General features: G+C 42.7%; 1 protein-coding gene across 2 annotated transcripts; it reads right to left on the bottom strand.

The window, feature by feature from the left end:
• Positions 1-5693: 5693 nt before the first annotated feature.
• Positions 5694-14510, bottom strand: ATF3 (activating transcription factor 3). Of its 2 annotated transcripts, none has more exons than XM_061348343.1 (4): positions 14351-14510; positions 9802-9962; positions 8759-8866; positions 5694-7823 (listed from the first exon to the last, which is right to left on the bottom strand). In XM_061348343.1, exons 2-4 carry the CDS (start codon positions 9868-9870, stop codon positions 7626-7628), a joined length of 375 nt encoding a protein of 124 aa, XP_061204327.1. In that variant the 5' UTR covers positions 9871-9962; positions 14351-14510; the 3' UTR covers positions 5694-7625. The 2 variants fall into 2 exon arrangements, with proteins under 2 accessions (XP_061204327.1, XP_061204326.1); XM_061348342.1 differs by having other exon boundaries at positions 9802-10045; positions 14351-14509.
• Positions 14511-15734: the final 1224 nt, after the last annotated feature.

Genomic DNA, 15734 nt, shown 5'->3' with positions numbered 1-15734 from the left:
ATGTTCCTGAGTTTGAGTGGAGTGCTGTTCACTACAGGTGGTTTGGACAACGTCACTTGGGTATAAGTGGTAATCACACGGCAATGAAATTTACCTTTTGGTTCCATAGCTTCCTAGTGACTCAGCACAGCTTTGAACAAGTCTTGTGAAGATTCACACAGAGGCAGTCTTCAAAGATAAGGAGTTTCATTTTGCTTGGGATGAAAGAATGGCACTGTAATAGCTTTTCAACTGGAATGAGTCATTGAGTGGTTTGCGTGTTTGATTTCCCCATCTGAAAGACAGGGATCACAACTGATACCTTCCTTTCGAAGCATTTTGGAAAGGAAAGGCGTCATGATATTATTCTTATTTATAAAGTACCATAGTATTAATAATTACCTAAAAAATAACTTTCTACTGATGTTTTAAGTCACACAGCATGGAAGAGATGAAAACCTGGCAATTAAATGTGTACCTCTTTGAGATTTCTTAATGCCACAGAAAAGCTTGGAGTAGCCAACAGATGTGAGGAGTTCCAAATGTGAGTGAGGATGATGAAGACCCTGTTAGAGGGGTCGTGCAGGAGGTAGAACTAAAGGCAGAAGAAGCTTGTCGGAGGCAAGCTGAGGGAATAGAGTAGCTAAAGGAACTGAATGCTAAATCATCCTTCAGGTAGACTAGTACTGATCAACCTGTTAGAGAGTGTAGTGCCAGCTGGTGTTCAGGGTACAAAGGGAACACTTGTAGAGCTGAGAAGCTGAAGGAAGAGGTCATTCCTCAGCCAGAAGCCTCTTTAGGATGGGGCAAGGGCAAGTAAACCAGCAGAGAATCACAGAATGGTTTGGGTTGGAAAGAACCCTAAGATCATCCAGTTCTAACACCCTGCCACGGGCAGGGACACCTCACACTAGACCATGTCACCCAAGGCTTTGTCCAACCTGGCCTTGTTCACTGCCCAATGGAGTTTTTACCAGAAGGATCAAACAAATCTGAAGAGAAAATTGTTGAAATACTAAAAATAACATGTAACATTTCACTGTCACTTTGACTTCATCTTCTTTGGTATCTGAGGACTGGAGTGTGGCAAACATGTCACCAACCTTTATAAAATGTTCCAGAAGCATCCAAGGAACTATAGGCTTGTAATCTGGCAGGAAAGTTAATGGGAACAAAGATAAAGTAGGTATCTAGATAAATGCAACCTCTTTGAAGAGCCAGCATGGCTTTTGTGTCTGTAAGCCTGAATTTCATTCCACATCTGGGGCTCTCTTAGAGAGTTGAGATGTATGGTTCAGGGAGATTCACTTCTAAAGCCATTTCAGTACATTCCCTCACCAAAGATTATGTTTGAAGAAACCAGATAGCTGTGAATAGAGAAAACGCATAAGCATGCATAAAAACTTGATTAAAAAGTAGAAAAGAAGGAGGAGTAAATGAACAGTCTTAGTGGTGGCAGGTCATCCAGTGGAGTTAGACAGGAACCTATACTGGGACCTGCACAGATCAGCATCTTTGCAAGTGATCTGGTAAGAGGGTGAAGAGTGTAGTCAGAAAGTTGTGATGGTACAAAATTATTCCAGATAGGAAGGAGAAGGGCAATTTCAGAAGATTTGCATTAGGATTCTCTATGTACAGTTTGGAAATGAAAATGGCAGAAAAATTTGATGCAAGTAAACACAAGGAAATGCATCTCAATCCTGGTGCTATACATGAAATGCTGGGCTTGAGTTTATCATTACCGCTTAGGAGGGAGATTTGGGGGGTTGTGTTGTGTTAAGCTTAATGCTTGGCAGTCATCAAAAATGCAAACCTAATTTCTGGAGTTAGTAGGAAAGGGACAGTGAGCATCAGGATCTCACTGTATTAACCCGTGGCTTGACAACATGGCTTGGCAACCTGATCTAGTTGAAGATGTCCCTGCTTATTGCAAAGGGGTTGGACTAGATGAGCTTTAAAGGTCCCTTCCAACCCAAACTATTCTGTGGTTCTACAACACCTTGAATACTGTATATAAAACTATGGTCCCTTAATCTTAAACTTCTGGAATAGCCAAATTTTTCCCAGAAAAAAGGTAATTGGAGTGATCAAGGGTGTAAAATGGCTATGGGAAAAAGAAACAGTGACTGGATAGGCTGTGACTCTTTATCCTGAAAAAGAAACAGCACAGCAAAGTATAAAGTCATGTGTCATAGAGAGGACGGATAGGTGTTCACACAACTCAAGAATGGAGGGCTGTCAAGTAGAGTTATGGGGAACAGGATCAATAGCAAACTGTGTTCTTCTTTTAAATGGTGATAGCCCTTTGGAGCTTGCCACCAAAAGTTTCTGCAGATGCTGGTCAAATACTTCAGAGAAAGCTCTATAGAAAGCTACTACCTAAAGGAATCATGTCAAGCTTGTGACTCACAAGCTGAAAATAGGGTGTGCAAAAGCCCCCAGAGGAAGCATACTTACCCTGTTCTTGTTCTTCCTTGGACAGCTGCTTTTGACCAGTGCTGTAGGAAGAGAACTGGGCTGGGTGGACCTTTGGTCTGCATGGTGGACCCATTTAGTTGAGAATGCAGGCAGCTACGTGACATATGCTAACCTGAGGAACTCAATGATACCCAAGCTGGCTTTAAATGAGCTACCTCAGATGCCAGTAGCAGCCTGTCCTCTGCCTGCACGGAGAGCTCATCCTCTCAGTGACATCAATTAGCCTGTGCTGAGTTTCTTGCTGTCATCACTGGGGTGTACTAGTGCTAAGTTAGCTTATATGTAAGTATTGCTATGCTACACTATTTGCTGTGTGGGCATAATCACTGCCTAAGTGGGCATGATGGGTGCACTCATAACTTCAGGGGGAGTCTACAAATAGGAAGTTGCTAAATACACATAAGAAGAAATAAAGCATTCCACCTTCTTGTTACCATTTTCTATTCATTTATTTCCGAGGTCTAACAATTTCTCCAAGTGTCAGCTCTACTACACTTGGGGTCTAAAATCATTCGGGTGGTTTGTTTTATGGGGTTTTATTTGGGGCTTTCCTGGTTTGTGCGTCGTTGTCAGCAGTAGTAAAGATACGCCACCAGACCTGATGCTGTATCAAGAATAGACTCCAGTGTATTCTCTTTTAACTGTGGTGGCTTTGAAGATCTAATAGCATTCAAAATTAGTGAATTGCTATTTTTATCACTGAAGTCAGCAGTTCTGACTCAGATTGTCCAACAACAAAATGGCCTTTAAATAACAGGATTCGAGATAGTGACGGTATTCTTTTAACTACACATTAAAAAGTAATTGTGTGTTATAGAAATGAAAATATTGGTGTCATTTCAAAGCAATGAAGAACGTTACTAAGTACTAAAGCAAACGAGTACTTGATTGCGCTCTTTAATCATGTGATTCTCGGCGTTTCCAGTTGGGGGCACTGGGCAAACATGGCAATGCCAGTGTGAGTGAGTGGTACCTAGCTTAACGTTCTGCTGAAAGTGGTGAGGGGGATCACACCAGAAGAGTGGATGTGAGATACAATTGTCATTCTGGATTTAGGAATGTTTTTAAGGTGAAGTAGATGTAGTTTTCAAAGCCCTTTTGCTGTTAACCAGAAAAACTGTACAGTTTTACTTTCATTACCCGTAACTCATCCAGTTTCTTTGCAAAACTAAGAATCGGTGCTTTTAAAACCATCCTTAATCAATACCTTCAAATTCTCATGGGCCTGGGTAGAAAAGCTGTTGTAGTTGAAATTTGCTACCGTTATTTTCATTAAATGGTTCCAGCCTAGCACAAGTAATTGGCTCTATCTACCTTCAGTAAGTGCTATTTATTCATTTACATCAAGGAAAGAGCTATAAAGAAGTAGATGATGCTCCTTATCAATGTACAGCGTAAAGCCCAGTAAGCTTCAAAGTACATACAGATCTAGCATCTGAAATGACCTAAGGAGGAGATACGGCATACTATTTTTTCCAAGGAATATCAATTATGCTGTTAGGAATAGGCCATAAGAGACCAACAGTGGTTTCGTGGTTTCAATTCATGCGATTTAGGGACAGTATTATAAGAGATCAGCTCATAAAATCAAAAGCCCTGACTTTGTTGCTAAGGTGTTCTAAAAGAGGCCAGGCAGATGATTCGTACATTTACCAGTTTAGAAGCGAGTCAGGTATTCAAAAGTAAAGTTTGACAGCAGCTAAAGGAGAATGCATGAAAGGGTGAATACATGTATGGGGACTAGACATCTGTAATTGGGTGTACCAAGAACAAAAATAAGCATTTAACATTGCCAAGCTCATAGTAGCCTAGATCTTCCTTCCAGCTGATATTTTTAACTGGATTTTGCAATAGTGCAATGGATTTCCTGGCCTTCTGTCTGACCTCTGTATTACAGGTTAGGACTGCTTGCAAAGGATGGAAGCCAAAATTTTTTTGTCCACATCAGTGGCTGTGAAAACACAGGGACTTGTGTCTGGGTGTAAATACTTAGGTTTGGAAAGGCACGATAGAACATTTTGTTCATCTTTCTTCATGTTTCTCCACACATACAAACAGGGGAAAAAAATAAAGCCCTAATCATGCTATACTTCTCTAGTGTCTTCCATGTAACCATAGAAAGCAGTCTATAAATATTGAAGCTTCACAGCAGCAAAGCCATTAAACCTAGTGGGTAATCAGAAGAGTGGAATAAGTATCAGCTGGCTGGCTGTAAGTTTAGGTAAGGCTCAGGAGATCCGAGTTCCAGTCCTTTAAGCCCTAAGCCACAAACAAGGAATTAGCCAGGAATTCATGATCAGCCTTTATAACAACAAAACTTGGTTTATACCTTCCTTTAAACCTATAAAATGTGTTCGCTTTTTAATATCTTGGTGCTCATGGACCTTAAAACTTAGAATGAATTAAATGACACATGAATAAATGTATATTAATTCTTTTTTATTAAAGTATCAAAACAAACTCGAGAATAGAAAACAAACTGCTTTTAATGCATTTTAAGGTTTGTCCTGCATAAAGTATACCCTTAAAATCTCATGCAACATACTGTTCCTGTCTAGTGTTTAAACACGCTTTTCCAGGGCACAGTTAAAGGAACTTGAGTACCATCACTTCTAGAGCAGCGTGCAGGAGCACACATGCACACACACACACACACACACACACACACATACAAAAGCATTAGAAAGCAGCTCTGACTGCACATACAAAGAAACAAAAAATAGATTATCTTCTGACAATTGCAGTGGTACCATATTAACATTTGGGATGCTAAGTAAATAACATCAAGCAACAAAAGCATGACGCCTGCGTCACTAGTGATATGGTTAAAAGCAACCATACAAATTCCCTAAGGGAGACACATGAATTCTGTCATTATATTCTAGTCTCTGTGGTAACACTTTATAACAGTATAGGAGGCAAAGAGTTTTGTCTGCTGGTATTTGCCCGAAAGGCAAAGCCAAGGCATACAATACTGGGATGGTGCCTTGGTTTTGTATTTCCCCATTACAGAAGTCAAATACCAATGAACATTGACAAGTTTATTGTAACAAGCTTCATGTGTATCTGTTGTCTGATAAATAGCTGGCCCAACTCCCTGTGCAACTTGCCCTCTAAGCTGGAGAAGTTGCAGCAGAGGCTCCAACCTCTGCTTACAGGATGTGAATAAAACTCTCATTGAAGTCAATGGAAGCTCCTTCCAACATACAGAAAGATAATGGATTTTCAGGACAGAATCAGACCTAGCATGTCATCTTTAACACATTAACTTTTCAGATACATGAAGTACATATGTTTAAAATGCAATATAGGACATTACAATATATCCAGATCTTAGGAAAATGTACTAAGAAGTTCTGTTGCAGAATATAACGATCATATAAGGATCAGGTATGATATCCAATAGACTCATCCAGGACTTGCAGGGTAAAAAGCTTATGGCCGAGGTATCTTTAAGCTTAGCCTTTAGAACAAAACCACAGTTTTGACACTGCATAACTGGTGTAAAATATTATGTACTGTAAGCTCCATTCTTATCGTCTGCTTTGCTTAAATGGTGCCATTGTACAGCCAGACACCACTGATGGAGGTACAGAACTTAGGAAAACATAATGCCTGCACCCAGTGGTTCAAGATACTTAGTGCCTCATCTGTGGAAAAGATGAAGGATACGTGTTTTCAGTAGCTGTGTCTCAACTACAACTGGTGAAGTTTAGGAATATATAATATTAAACACCAAGAGGTAAAAGTAAAAAGACAGCACAACACTTGTGGTTTCAGTTTTCTCTTGCTCGCAGTATTTATTAACTCTATCCATTATGATAGTGATAAATAAGGATAATATTTTCTTTTACAAAAAATTGTAAGGATATATTTCATAGGATTAAACAATCTCAGAATTTCACAGAAACATCAGAATTCAAACACTCGTAGCTCCAACTGTTTCATCCAGCAGCTCTTCTACCAGTTCAGAAACATCCAAGGTTAGTATTTGATTAAAAAAAAACCAAAACCAGTTATTCACTACATCAAAACTCTTTCCTCCTTTAGGTTTTAAGTAACACTTTTGATTGGCTGTAGTTGCCACTCAAATACAAAATGAAAGTAGCTACAATCAATTTTTCCCTCTGAATCACCTGGCAGAAGGAAGTAATCCTGACCAGGGTGGAAAAAGCTTTCTCAAGCTCATGCTTATAAGAACTATCTCGTAAACAGACCCACTGAAGTCCATGGAACCTCTTCTGTGAGTGAGGGTTAATAGTGTGAATTAAGGCTTGCAGGATTTGATCCTAGATTATCTTACTTTTTCAACTCTTCATTATTCATGAGCCTGAGATTCAGTCCTGCAGTTCTTTATTCAGGCAAAACCTGTGGCAATATCCCTCCATAGTTAGTTTCTTCTTTCCAGTGGGTCCAATTCACCAAGTGGTGGTACAAGCTGCTCTTCAGCAATGCAAGTTAAAACTGTAGCCCCCAAAGGATAGCAGGTGGGGTTCCAGCTCCTAAAACACAAGGTATGGACATTCTGCAAGGAGCATCTTTGTCACACCCACGAGGCTCTTCAGATTCGGTCTTTGAGATGAGTCACAGAAGAAAACCCACACAAGTGTTGTGAAGAAGAAATTACAAAGCTTAGTTGGAACTAAAAGCTTTTTGTGTGTCTCTGTGTGTCTGTGTGTGTGTGTGTGAGGTTAGAATGCAACGTTATGCATCGGTACATGAAACCATCCTCCTGGAAACTTGGAAACTGAAAGTACTGTCAGTCCGCCTTCCTTACTAGCGACAAGGAGGAAGAGTGTCCATCCAGCACAGCTGTCTGTACCATGTGCATCTTCGGAAGTCATAGTGTTCTAGCACAAACGTGAGTGCGGATACTGTATACTAGCAGAGAGCTAAAACTTCTGAAGCTGTTGTCTGTAGCTCCTAGGAACAGCGAGTATGTCAGGTGCAAAACCTATATTTGAGGCAGAAGGCTCTTCAATTTGATTGAGACCAGATCTTCCAAGGGGAAGAATCGCTGTCAAGCCAAAATGATTCTTTCCGCTTTAAGCAATCTGCCTTTCCTAAAGGCTCTTGACTAATAGAATCCTACACGTTATGTCAGATCCTCCATGGATTCTGGTAGCTGTTAAAAACCACTACAAATACTTCCATATTTGCCGTATCATTTAACCTTGTAATGTGCCTTCTTTGATCTGTTGAATAAAAAGATTCCTTTCATCTTCAGGTGTCCTTCCATTTTGTGCCCGAACTATACAAGTGGGCCTGTGAAGATTTAACATGTATATCAAATGCTGCTTCTCGTTCTTTAGCTCTTCAATCTGGGCTTTTAATTCTGCATTGATAGTTTCCAGCTTTTCTGATTCCTAGTCACAAAGGACAGACACAACTATTAGACTAAGTAGCTCAAACAGGTAATTGCAATGTTTATCTCGTAGCTGATCTCATAGTTGTGGTCTTTTATTGGTGGGAAAGTATATGGCTAACAGAGAAAGAAACTGCACGTTCTTAGCATCCTACAATTATTATACGTTCCCTAGTCAATAGCAGTCTAAGAAACAGATTGACAGCTACCTCTTTTGGCCTTTAGAGAAGTTGAAAAGCTAAATTCAGATCTGTATTCAGTCACAATGGCAGATATCCAGAGCGTTATTATTCTGCCATGTTGTTCTCTGACTTTGGGGGTCAAAAAGTGTCCCCAAGTTATCTACACTTATTAATTCTCTAGAACATCATGTCACTTATCTGTAAAATCATGTTAAGCTAACAAAGTTAAGGGAGCAACCTTTTTTCCCTTATCCCTAGATGCAGGAATAAGGACAGGCCTGCTGCTGCTGCTGTAATAGAGTTGCATATCATGGCAGAGCAGGTCAAGACACAGCTGAGGTCTTAGGATGGAGAATTAAGGGGTAAGCTATTATGCCACTCATTTCATAAAGAGGTTAGAAATTACTTGTTGGTATTTGTATGCTCTGGGTCTCCACAAAGAATCTTCTATGAAATGATATTTTACTACTTCCTGTGGTCAGTGTACACTTTCAAGCTAATATTATCTCCATAGACAAGGCTGGTCTCTAAAACAACAATCTCTTCACTCCTACCATGCCTTCACTTTATCCCAGTTTTAGCCAGGTTTGGTTATAATATATAGCATGTTCATTTTTCTTAAGGAATACCTTGAAGGGTTTACAGAGTTTTGGGTGACATCCTTCTCTTATTTCCTACTATGACAGTACCCCATGCTCTCTGTTTGGATCCTGGCAGCACTGCAGACTAAGAACAACTCAAGCCAGTCACTTACTTTCTGCAAACATTCTGTTTTCTCCTTCTTTTTGTTTCGGCACTTTGCAGCAGCAATTTTGTTCCTTTCCCTTCTTCTCTTTTTTCTTTCATCCTCTTCAGGAGAAAACTGTCCCATAAAAACAGATACACACAGTCCATAAAGGGTCATAAGTACATGACTTGTGTTTTGATAACTTCCACGCTTTTAAAAGCAACGTGGATAGTGTTAGTGCTCACATTGTGAGTTATACAAGAATGTGCTTCTGACCTCGTTTGTGGTACAGTAAAACTGCAGTGACTCTTAGAATTGTCAACAAAAACCTGAGTGGAGTCTGGATGGATGTGGTCCATGTGATGGCTCCTTTTAACTCAATGGGGCTCAGAAACCTTGCTGAGCATCTCCCCAGGCTGACTCCCACGCCTCCACCTCTCCTCCATGCCCTGAGGTGCAAAAGGAGTGAGGGGCTTGGGGAGCAGAGTGGAGCATGTGTCATGAATGAGGCAGCAAGAAGGCAACAAACTAAGGGCAGCAGTAAAAAGGGGTATTACATGCCTTCAAGCTTCAGTTTGTTTCCTATGGAGGCTGAGACAAAGGTGTAGGTATTTTCCTAACTCAACCTCTTTCTCCATGTTACAAGTGTTTTCCACAGAGACTATCATCTTAGAGTAAAAACTTCTCATGGACACAGCATGGCTGTGCCTATTTTAGTCTAGCCCACAAGGGTCCTACTGGACTGTCCTCAGTGAACCGAAACTTCAGCAGTGATTTATTCCAAGTTCAGCCACAAGTAATTAGGGAAACCGGGTTAGTACTTGCTCATATCACTGTAAAACATTGCCCTTAGTCCATAATCAGAAATAAAATACCCAACTATAGGCCTCAGTGGAAATGAGAACTACCAGAGGGCTTCCCAGAACCACATGACAGAAAGCCAAGTGGCCAGCTTAAAAGAATGAAGTACGGTGGAGAGGGTTGTCTGTAGTTAAGAGTTACTGGTCTTGTAGTGAAACATTATTAGAGAGTTAATCATTCCCACTGAAATGCTATTTAAAGAGCCATACCTCTGTTTTCATGATTGATGTTTCAACGGGCCTTTCAGAAACTGTCACTGTGTCCAATGTAGAAGACATCCTGTGCGACTGACGCTTGTTCTGAATGGTGAACCTCAGTTCCTCTTTCACCAGTGGGGTTAGATTTGTGAAATCATCAAACCCCAGTGACCCTGCAGGGGACAAAGTGGGAACAATTGCGGAGGCGCTGACTTCTAATGCAGACACCTGGCCTGAGTGTTGGACCATCATTTTGCTGAAAGGGAAAAAGAGAGATAATAATCTTTCAACCACTTTAGGAAGGCAAAAATAATTCATACCATGAATCATAACCCATTGCTTGATCCCCCGTCTACCCTGATCTCTCACTAGAGATAAGCAGTTAAGAATTTGGTCACTAGTAAAAACTATTTTGTGTTAACTTAGTGTTTGAAAATCATAATAGCATTAGCACATCACATAATTTTTAGGTCTTTCTGAAACTTAATACTGAAAAAGATAGCATGTATATATATATATATATATAAGTAGTACGTGTGTATATATTCTGTGAGGTTTTATGGCAAATGAGAATCAAGTGAATAGGAAGAGAATAAGGAAAATAACCAGAAAGCAAGGAAACACTTGTAATATTATAATTACAATTATTATTAGCACAGAAAGAGCTTGAAAGTATCCCCATCCTCAGAACTATACCATCACAGGTTCCGGCTTCAAATGAATAGAGCATGCCTTGATCTCAATCACATTTGGGCAAAGATCAAGAAGTTCTACTGGAAGCTGAAGTCTACTAACCAAGACAGGATCTATCACAAAATCATTGTGCTTAGTTTTACCCAGAGCTGTAGACCTGGTATAAACTCCTGAAAAATGGTTACTAATAAGAGCTGGCACAAAGGTAAAGTCTGTACATGCTCAGGGGCTTCAAAGGCTGAGCTGGAGGGGTTGAGTCATGAAGAACGTGAAGCCGTTTCTTTCATTCCTTTGCTCTTGTCAAACCTGAAACCACCATCATGTACCCTCAGCAAGAGGTCTGAGATGCTTAAATACGTATGGTCAGATCTTCCACTCCTATGAACGAGCGTGACTGGAGAGGCTTCAGGGAAATTATGCAAATGGACACCTGCAGAGGAACTCAATTTCTAGTGTTTTTCCTAAGAAAGTGAACCTTCTCAACAGTTGCTCTCTACTTCCCTCTTTTTAGCCATTCTTATGAAGTTCTTAGCCAGTTTTGGAGGGAGAGAGGCCCCTGTGTGCTTGGTGAAAAGAGCTGGCCCCACTGAGAGAGAGGCAAAACTCAGTAGTCAGCCATCCAAACGCCATGGGCAACTAGCAAGGCAGCTCTGCATGGCACAGACCATCTCTCACCCAGAAAAAGGAGAGCTCTGAGGCCTGGAAGAAAGCTGAGCACTTTTTGTTACTGGCCCAAGGTGCAAATCCATATAGAAAAAGATTGTGTTACTTCCCTTATTTATGAAGTGCCTTGTGTTAGATTGGATTTGGTATCAGTTTTCCAGCTTTCTTCAGTGTTTAGGTGTAGGTTGTTGGTTTTTTTTAATAGCTGTATGGGTAATTACAGTGTATGTTACCTACTCTTGATTAGAACTCCAATAATTATAGCTAAGTCAATTGTAATTAACTTAGTACAGGTAAGCAAAGAGTTGCCTCGGGGTAGCAGCGTGGGTAAGTTAAACTTCCACGTGGTCCACCCTGATTTGCACAGTTCCCTGTACGCTACTTCTGTAACGCAGCAAGGGATGTTTGGGGTCACGTGCCTTGACAAGAAGATAGATTTTGCTCAGAGATATCTAAAAATACACTGTAAATCCACACTGGTGCAATTGAGAATAGAATCTGGTTCATCGCTAAGGGGGGTAAATGTGAAAATCTGAGGACAGTTGGAATTGCCAGTTGGTAGCCACTGGGTCTTCCTCACCCGGTCACCATAAACTGAGCCTTTCCCAGAGTCTGGGGGTAAAATCCTGAGCTCACTGAAATCAAGAGGGCTTTTTCTGTTGACCTCAATGGGGCCGGGGTTTCACCAGTGGTTATTAAAGATGAGGAAATTATTTGGAAGAATTTGTTATTCAGAAAGGCCTTGGGAAATTTATGTCATTCTCTTAAGAAAACCCCTGCTCATGAGTCACATTTAAAATACTGATATGGTTTAATCCTATAATCTCAGAAAGCTAACAGTTACTCTTTTCCAACAAGTCAGAAATGGCCCTATAATCTCCAGCTGAAGTCCTCCCAGCATTATCTACCATTTAGCAGTATTCAACTGTTCAGCTCATTTAAAAAGGGTAATTCCAGATGACACCAAACCCCTCATTGCTAGCAGAAACTTCAGCTACATTCACTAAACCGGTCTCTGGCTGCCAGTGATGGCTTCATCCAATTGTGTATAACTCAATCAACCCAGGAGTCTTTAATGGTTAAACTCTTTGTCCAGCCTACAAAAGAATTCATTGGGCTAATAATTTTCAAGCTCTGGTGGTTTATTCAATTACCTTTCTGTTTAGGTGAACTTTTAGTTAAGGTCAGCCCATAGCATCAGAGGAAACCAGGACTGTTTGTGCCTGAATGTTTGTTCACTGTGGATTTCTACTAGTTAGTACTGGCGCACCACAAGCAGCACCAAACCCTGCTCTAATGTCTTCCCATCTGCCTTTCACTAGTATAGGAATGAAAAAGGAATAGTATGTACCCATGGTGAGAGGAAGGTGTCCTTGACCATAGAAACGTGCTACTATCCTGCCTGGACAGCTCACTGACCTTCCAGACACCCTGAAAGGCATCTCCTATTTACTTGGACTTTAGGGAAGGCCTATAAGGGGGCTGAGGTTTGTGCAAGGGTTCCTGCTGTGAGCAGAGGACCATTTAGCAGGGCTCTTTGCCACTGGTTTGTGTTCCTGAGGCTCTTCCTCGGGCCAGGGCTTCTGAAGAGCCCCTCATAGGGTCAGCTTCCAATCTACCACTGGGATCATTAGGAGTCAGTGTGACACAAATAATGAGCCCTGTGTCAAAGCTACTCAGTAAGCTAAATAGATTCCCTGTTCATAACAATAAAGTAAATGTTTGCCAAATTTTTGAGGAACAAATCTGCTTTTAAAAGTGTTTTACAAGAAGGAAAATTAGATTTTGCCATTTTAAGAACTGCAACAAGTTGCCCTTCCTTTTTCCCAATTTTTGTACAAATGGTAGCTCTGCCTATAGGCCATCAAGGGCACTGTCTCATCTTCCCTGTGTTTGTAAAGGCTGGGGAAACAGCAGGAATAAGAATAGCAAGCCTTAAAGTGCAATTGCATCTGGGCCTGCCTGGTATGACCTCTGTTTATTTGGTCAGACCATGCACATGGACCTGGGCTCAAGTCTGTTTCAGGCACTTCTGAAGTTACTGCCACTGGAGGTGCTGAACACTTCACAGTGCTGCGCCATAAAAGCACAGCTTGTCCCCAGGGCGACTTAATGCTTCCTTACTTTAGCCTCAGTTTGGGAATTCTCCAAAACTAACAGCTTTGTTATTAATGGTGCCTTCCCAATTCAGGTAGATTCAAACAACTTGATTCATTTGCTCTCCCCCTACTTGTTGGTTGTTCTTTTGCTGATTCTTTCCATCTGCAGTGAATTCTCAGCTCTCATCTGCCCGTATGTTAATGTCAGGATTTTCTTCCTAGCTCTGAGTTTCTATTATTTAGGGATATTCTTGTTTCATATTTATGTTCACTCTTTTCTGTTTGCTTAACTGCAAAGCCCGACTTTGCAGTGAAGACTATGCATTAAGTGCATAGCCTGGCTCTGTCTCTTGGTTTTATTTCTTCATATGAATTCCTTCTCCTCTGGTGCTGATGCAATAAACCCCGATAACCATTGAGGTTAATCTTAACCAGCATTAAGAGCAGTTATAGTTCACAACCTCTGTGCACGCTGGTTGACCTTAAGCTTTCTGACATCCCACATCGTTCCCGAGCTTCGTGACAGCTTCTCAAATGCTGTTACGAGGGGGAAAATCGATTTCCAACAGGAAACTCGTTCTCTGAAACAAGTTTGCTGTTGTGTCACGGCTGCCTTGATTAGGCAACAGTTTAGCAACTGATCTTCTACATGTCAAGGCGCGGGGACAGAAAGTGCCTGTTTCTGGCTCACAGCGGGAGCTCTCGCTCGGGTTCAGGCTGTGACAGATCGCGGTACCCGCGGCGGTGCTGGGCTTCCCATCGCTCAGCCAGCCCCGGACCCTGCGGGTGGCGGTGCCTCCTCCGCCCGTGGGGCAGCGCCGCGCTCCGGCATCCCCGCGGCTCCCGGCGCCGGTCCCGATCCCGTTCCCGGTCCCGTTCCTCCGCCGAGGCCGCCACCGCGCGGTGCCGAGCTGCGCTGCCCGCCCGGGAGAGCCGGGGCTCGGCGGGCTCCCACATCTGGCGGCAGCCCGGGCAGGGAAGGGGATGAGCGCCGGGACGGGGCCGGGGGGGGCTCGAACTGGGCTTTGCGGCGGCGAAACTTTTCCTCCGTGCAGCGGGACAGGCGCCCGCGGGGCTCGGCGGCTCCGCTCCCGCTCCCCACCTACCTCCCTCCCGGTGCCACGGCGTTCCCGGCCGGAGAGAAGGGGCTCCGCACCCGCCCGGCAGCGCTGCCGTCCCGGCTGCCGTCCGCTCCCCGCTGCTGCCTCCTCCGGGAGAGCAGCTCCCGCCGCTCGCCGCTCCTCTGCCTCTTGCCTCGGTTGCATCACCCCCCTTATATAGCCGAGCGGCCAGCGCTGGTATTTACTCTGGCGGCGAGTCCCGGGCTGATGTCATGCTATTAATAGCCTCCCCGAAAGAGAGGGCGGGGAGAAGCCGAGCCCGGGGCGGTGATGCAAGGCTTCCCCGCCGGCAAGGCTCGGCTCGGTCCGCGCTGAGCCGAGCCGAACCGAGCCGGGCAGCATCCACCGGCACCCGTTTTCTCTCTCTGCTTCTTTTTCTTTCTTTTCCCTTCTCTCCTCTCCCCCTTTTTTTTTGCTCTCCTTTTAAACAGATGAAGGCTCCGAGAGCTTCTTTCTGCGGGCCGTTTTGCTGCTGCAAATAAATCAAAGTCCGTCTCACGGCCAAAAAGGAAAACAAAGGGGGAGAAGAGAGAGAAAAAAACCCAAACCCCCTTTCGAAAGGACTGAATACACGATCTTGTTCTACAGGAACAAATTGTTTAACGGCTCCCCTTTCCTTCCCCCCCATGCCCAGAGCTGCTTTAAGTGACACCTCAAAGTTCATTTTACATGCAGTGGAAGGCTTCAGTTTTTACTCTGAGGGGAAAAGACCCCTTGCACGAAACGGTAGAAAGCTAAAAATAATGCGGTTCGGGGTGGGATTTTTGTTGTTTGATTGTGGGTTTTGTCGACCTCCTTATGATTTCAGGGAAAACCAGAGTCCGTATAGGCAAGAGGGGGATACGGTGGTGGCTGTAGAGAAGGGATTTTGTTTAGTTCTCTCTTTTATTTTTGTTTCCATAGCTTCCTGATTTGTTAAGCCACAGAAATTGCCTCCTAAAAGCCCCCAGAATGCTAGGAAATAAGATACAGAAGAGATGCAGAAGGCTTACAAAGAGGGACGCATGCTGTTATCTAGGATGATAATATTCTATATACGATACATACAAACTTGTCATTGAGACAGTCCTCAAGTCTCTGCACAAGGCATGGGAAGATGAGAATATTTAATGCTTGATGCTATTCTAACTAAACCAATATAATGTATATATACCTTCACCCATAAAATATATACCCTGCTCAAGTGTTCCAACCAGTTAACTAATTGCATAACATTCAACACGGCTGTATTTTGACAATAGGTAATATAGCGCAAGTGGTGTCTTCTGGCATATATTCATTGCTTGGAGCATTTTAGCAAGGGTATTGATTTCTAATACTAGTTTGAAAGTTCCTCTGCATCTCCACTCCATGTGCTGTATGTGCACTT

Source organism: Neopsephotus bourkii, unplaced genomic scaffold (assembly GCF_033783945.1).
Source record: "Neopsephotus bourkii isolate Nb327-2 ecotype Australia unplaced genomic scaffold, CSIRO-AGI_Nbou_v1 NB_354, whole genome shotgun sequence".
NCBI lineage: Eukaryota > Metazoa > Chordata > Aves > Psittaciformes > Psittacidae > Neopsephotus > Neopsephotus bourkii.
This window is presented reverse-complemented; position numbering and strand designations above follow the sequence as displayed.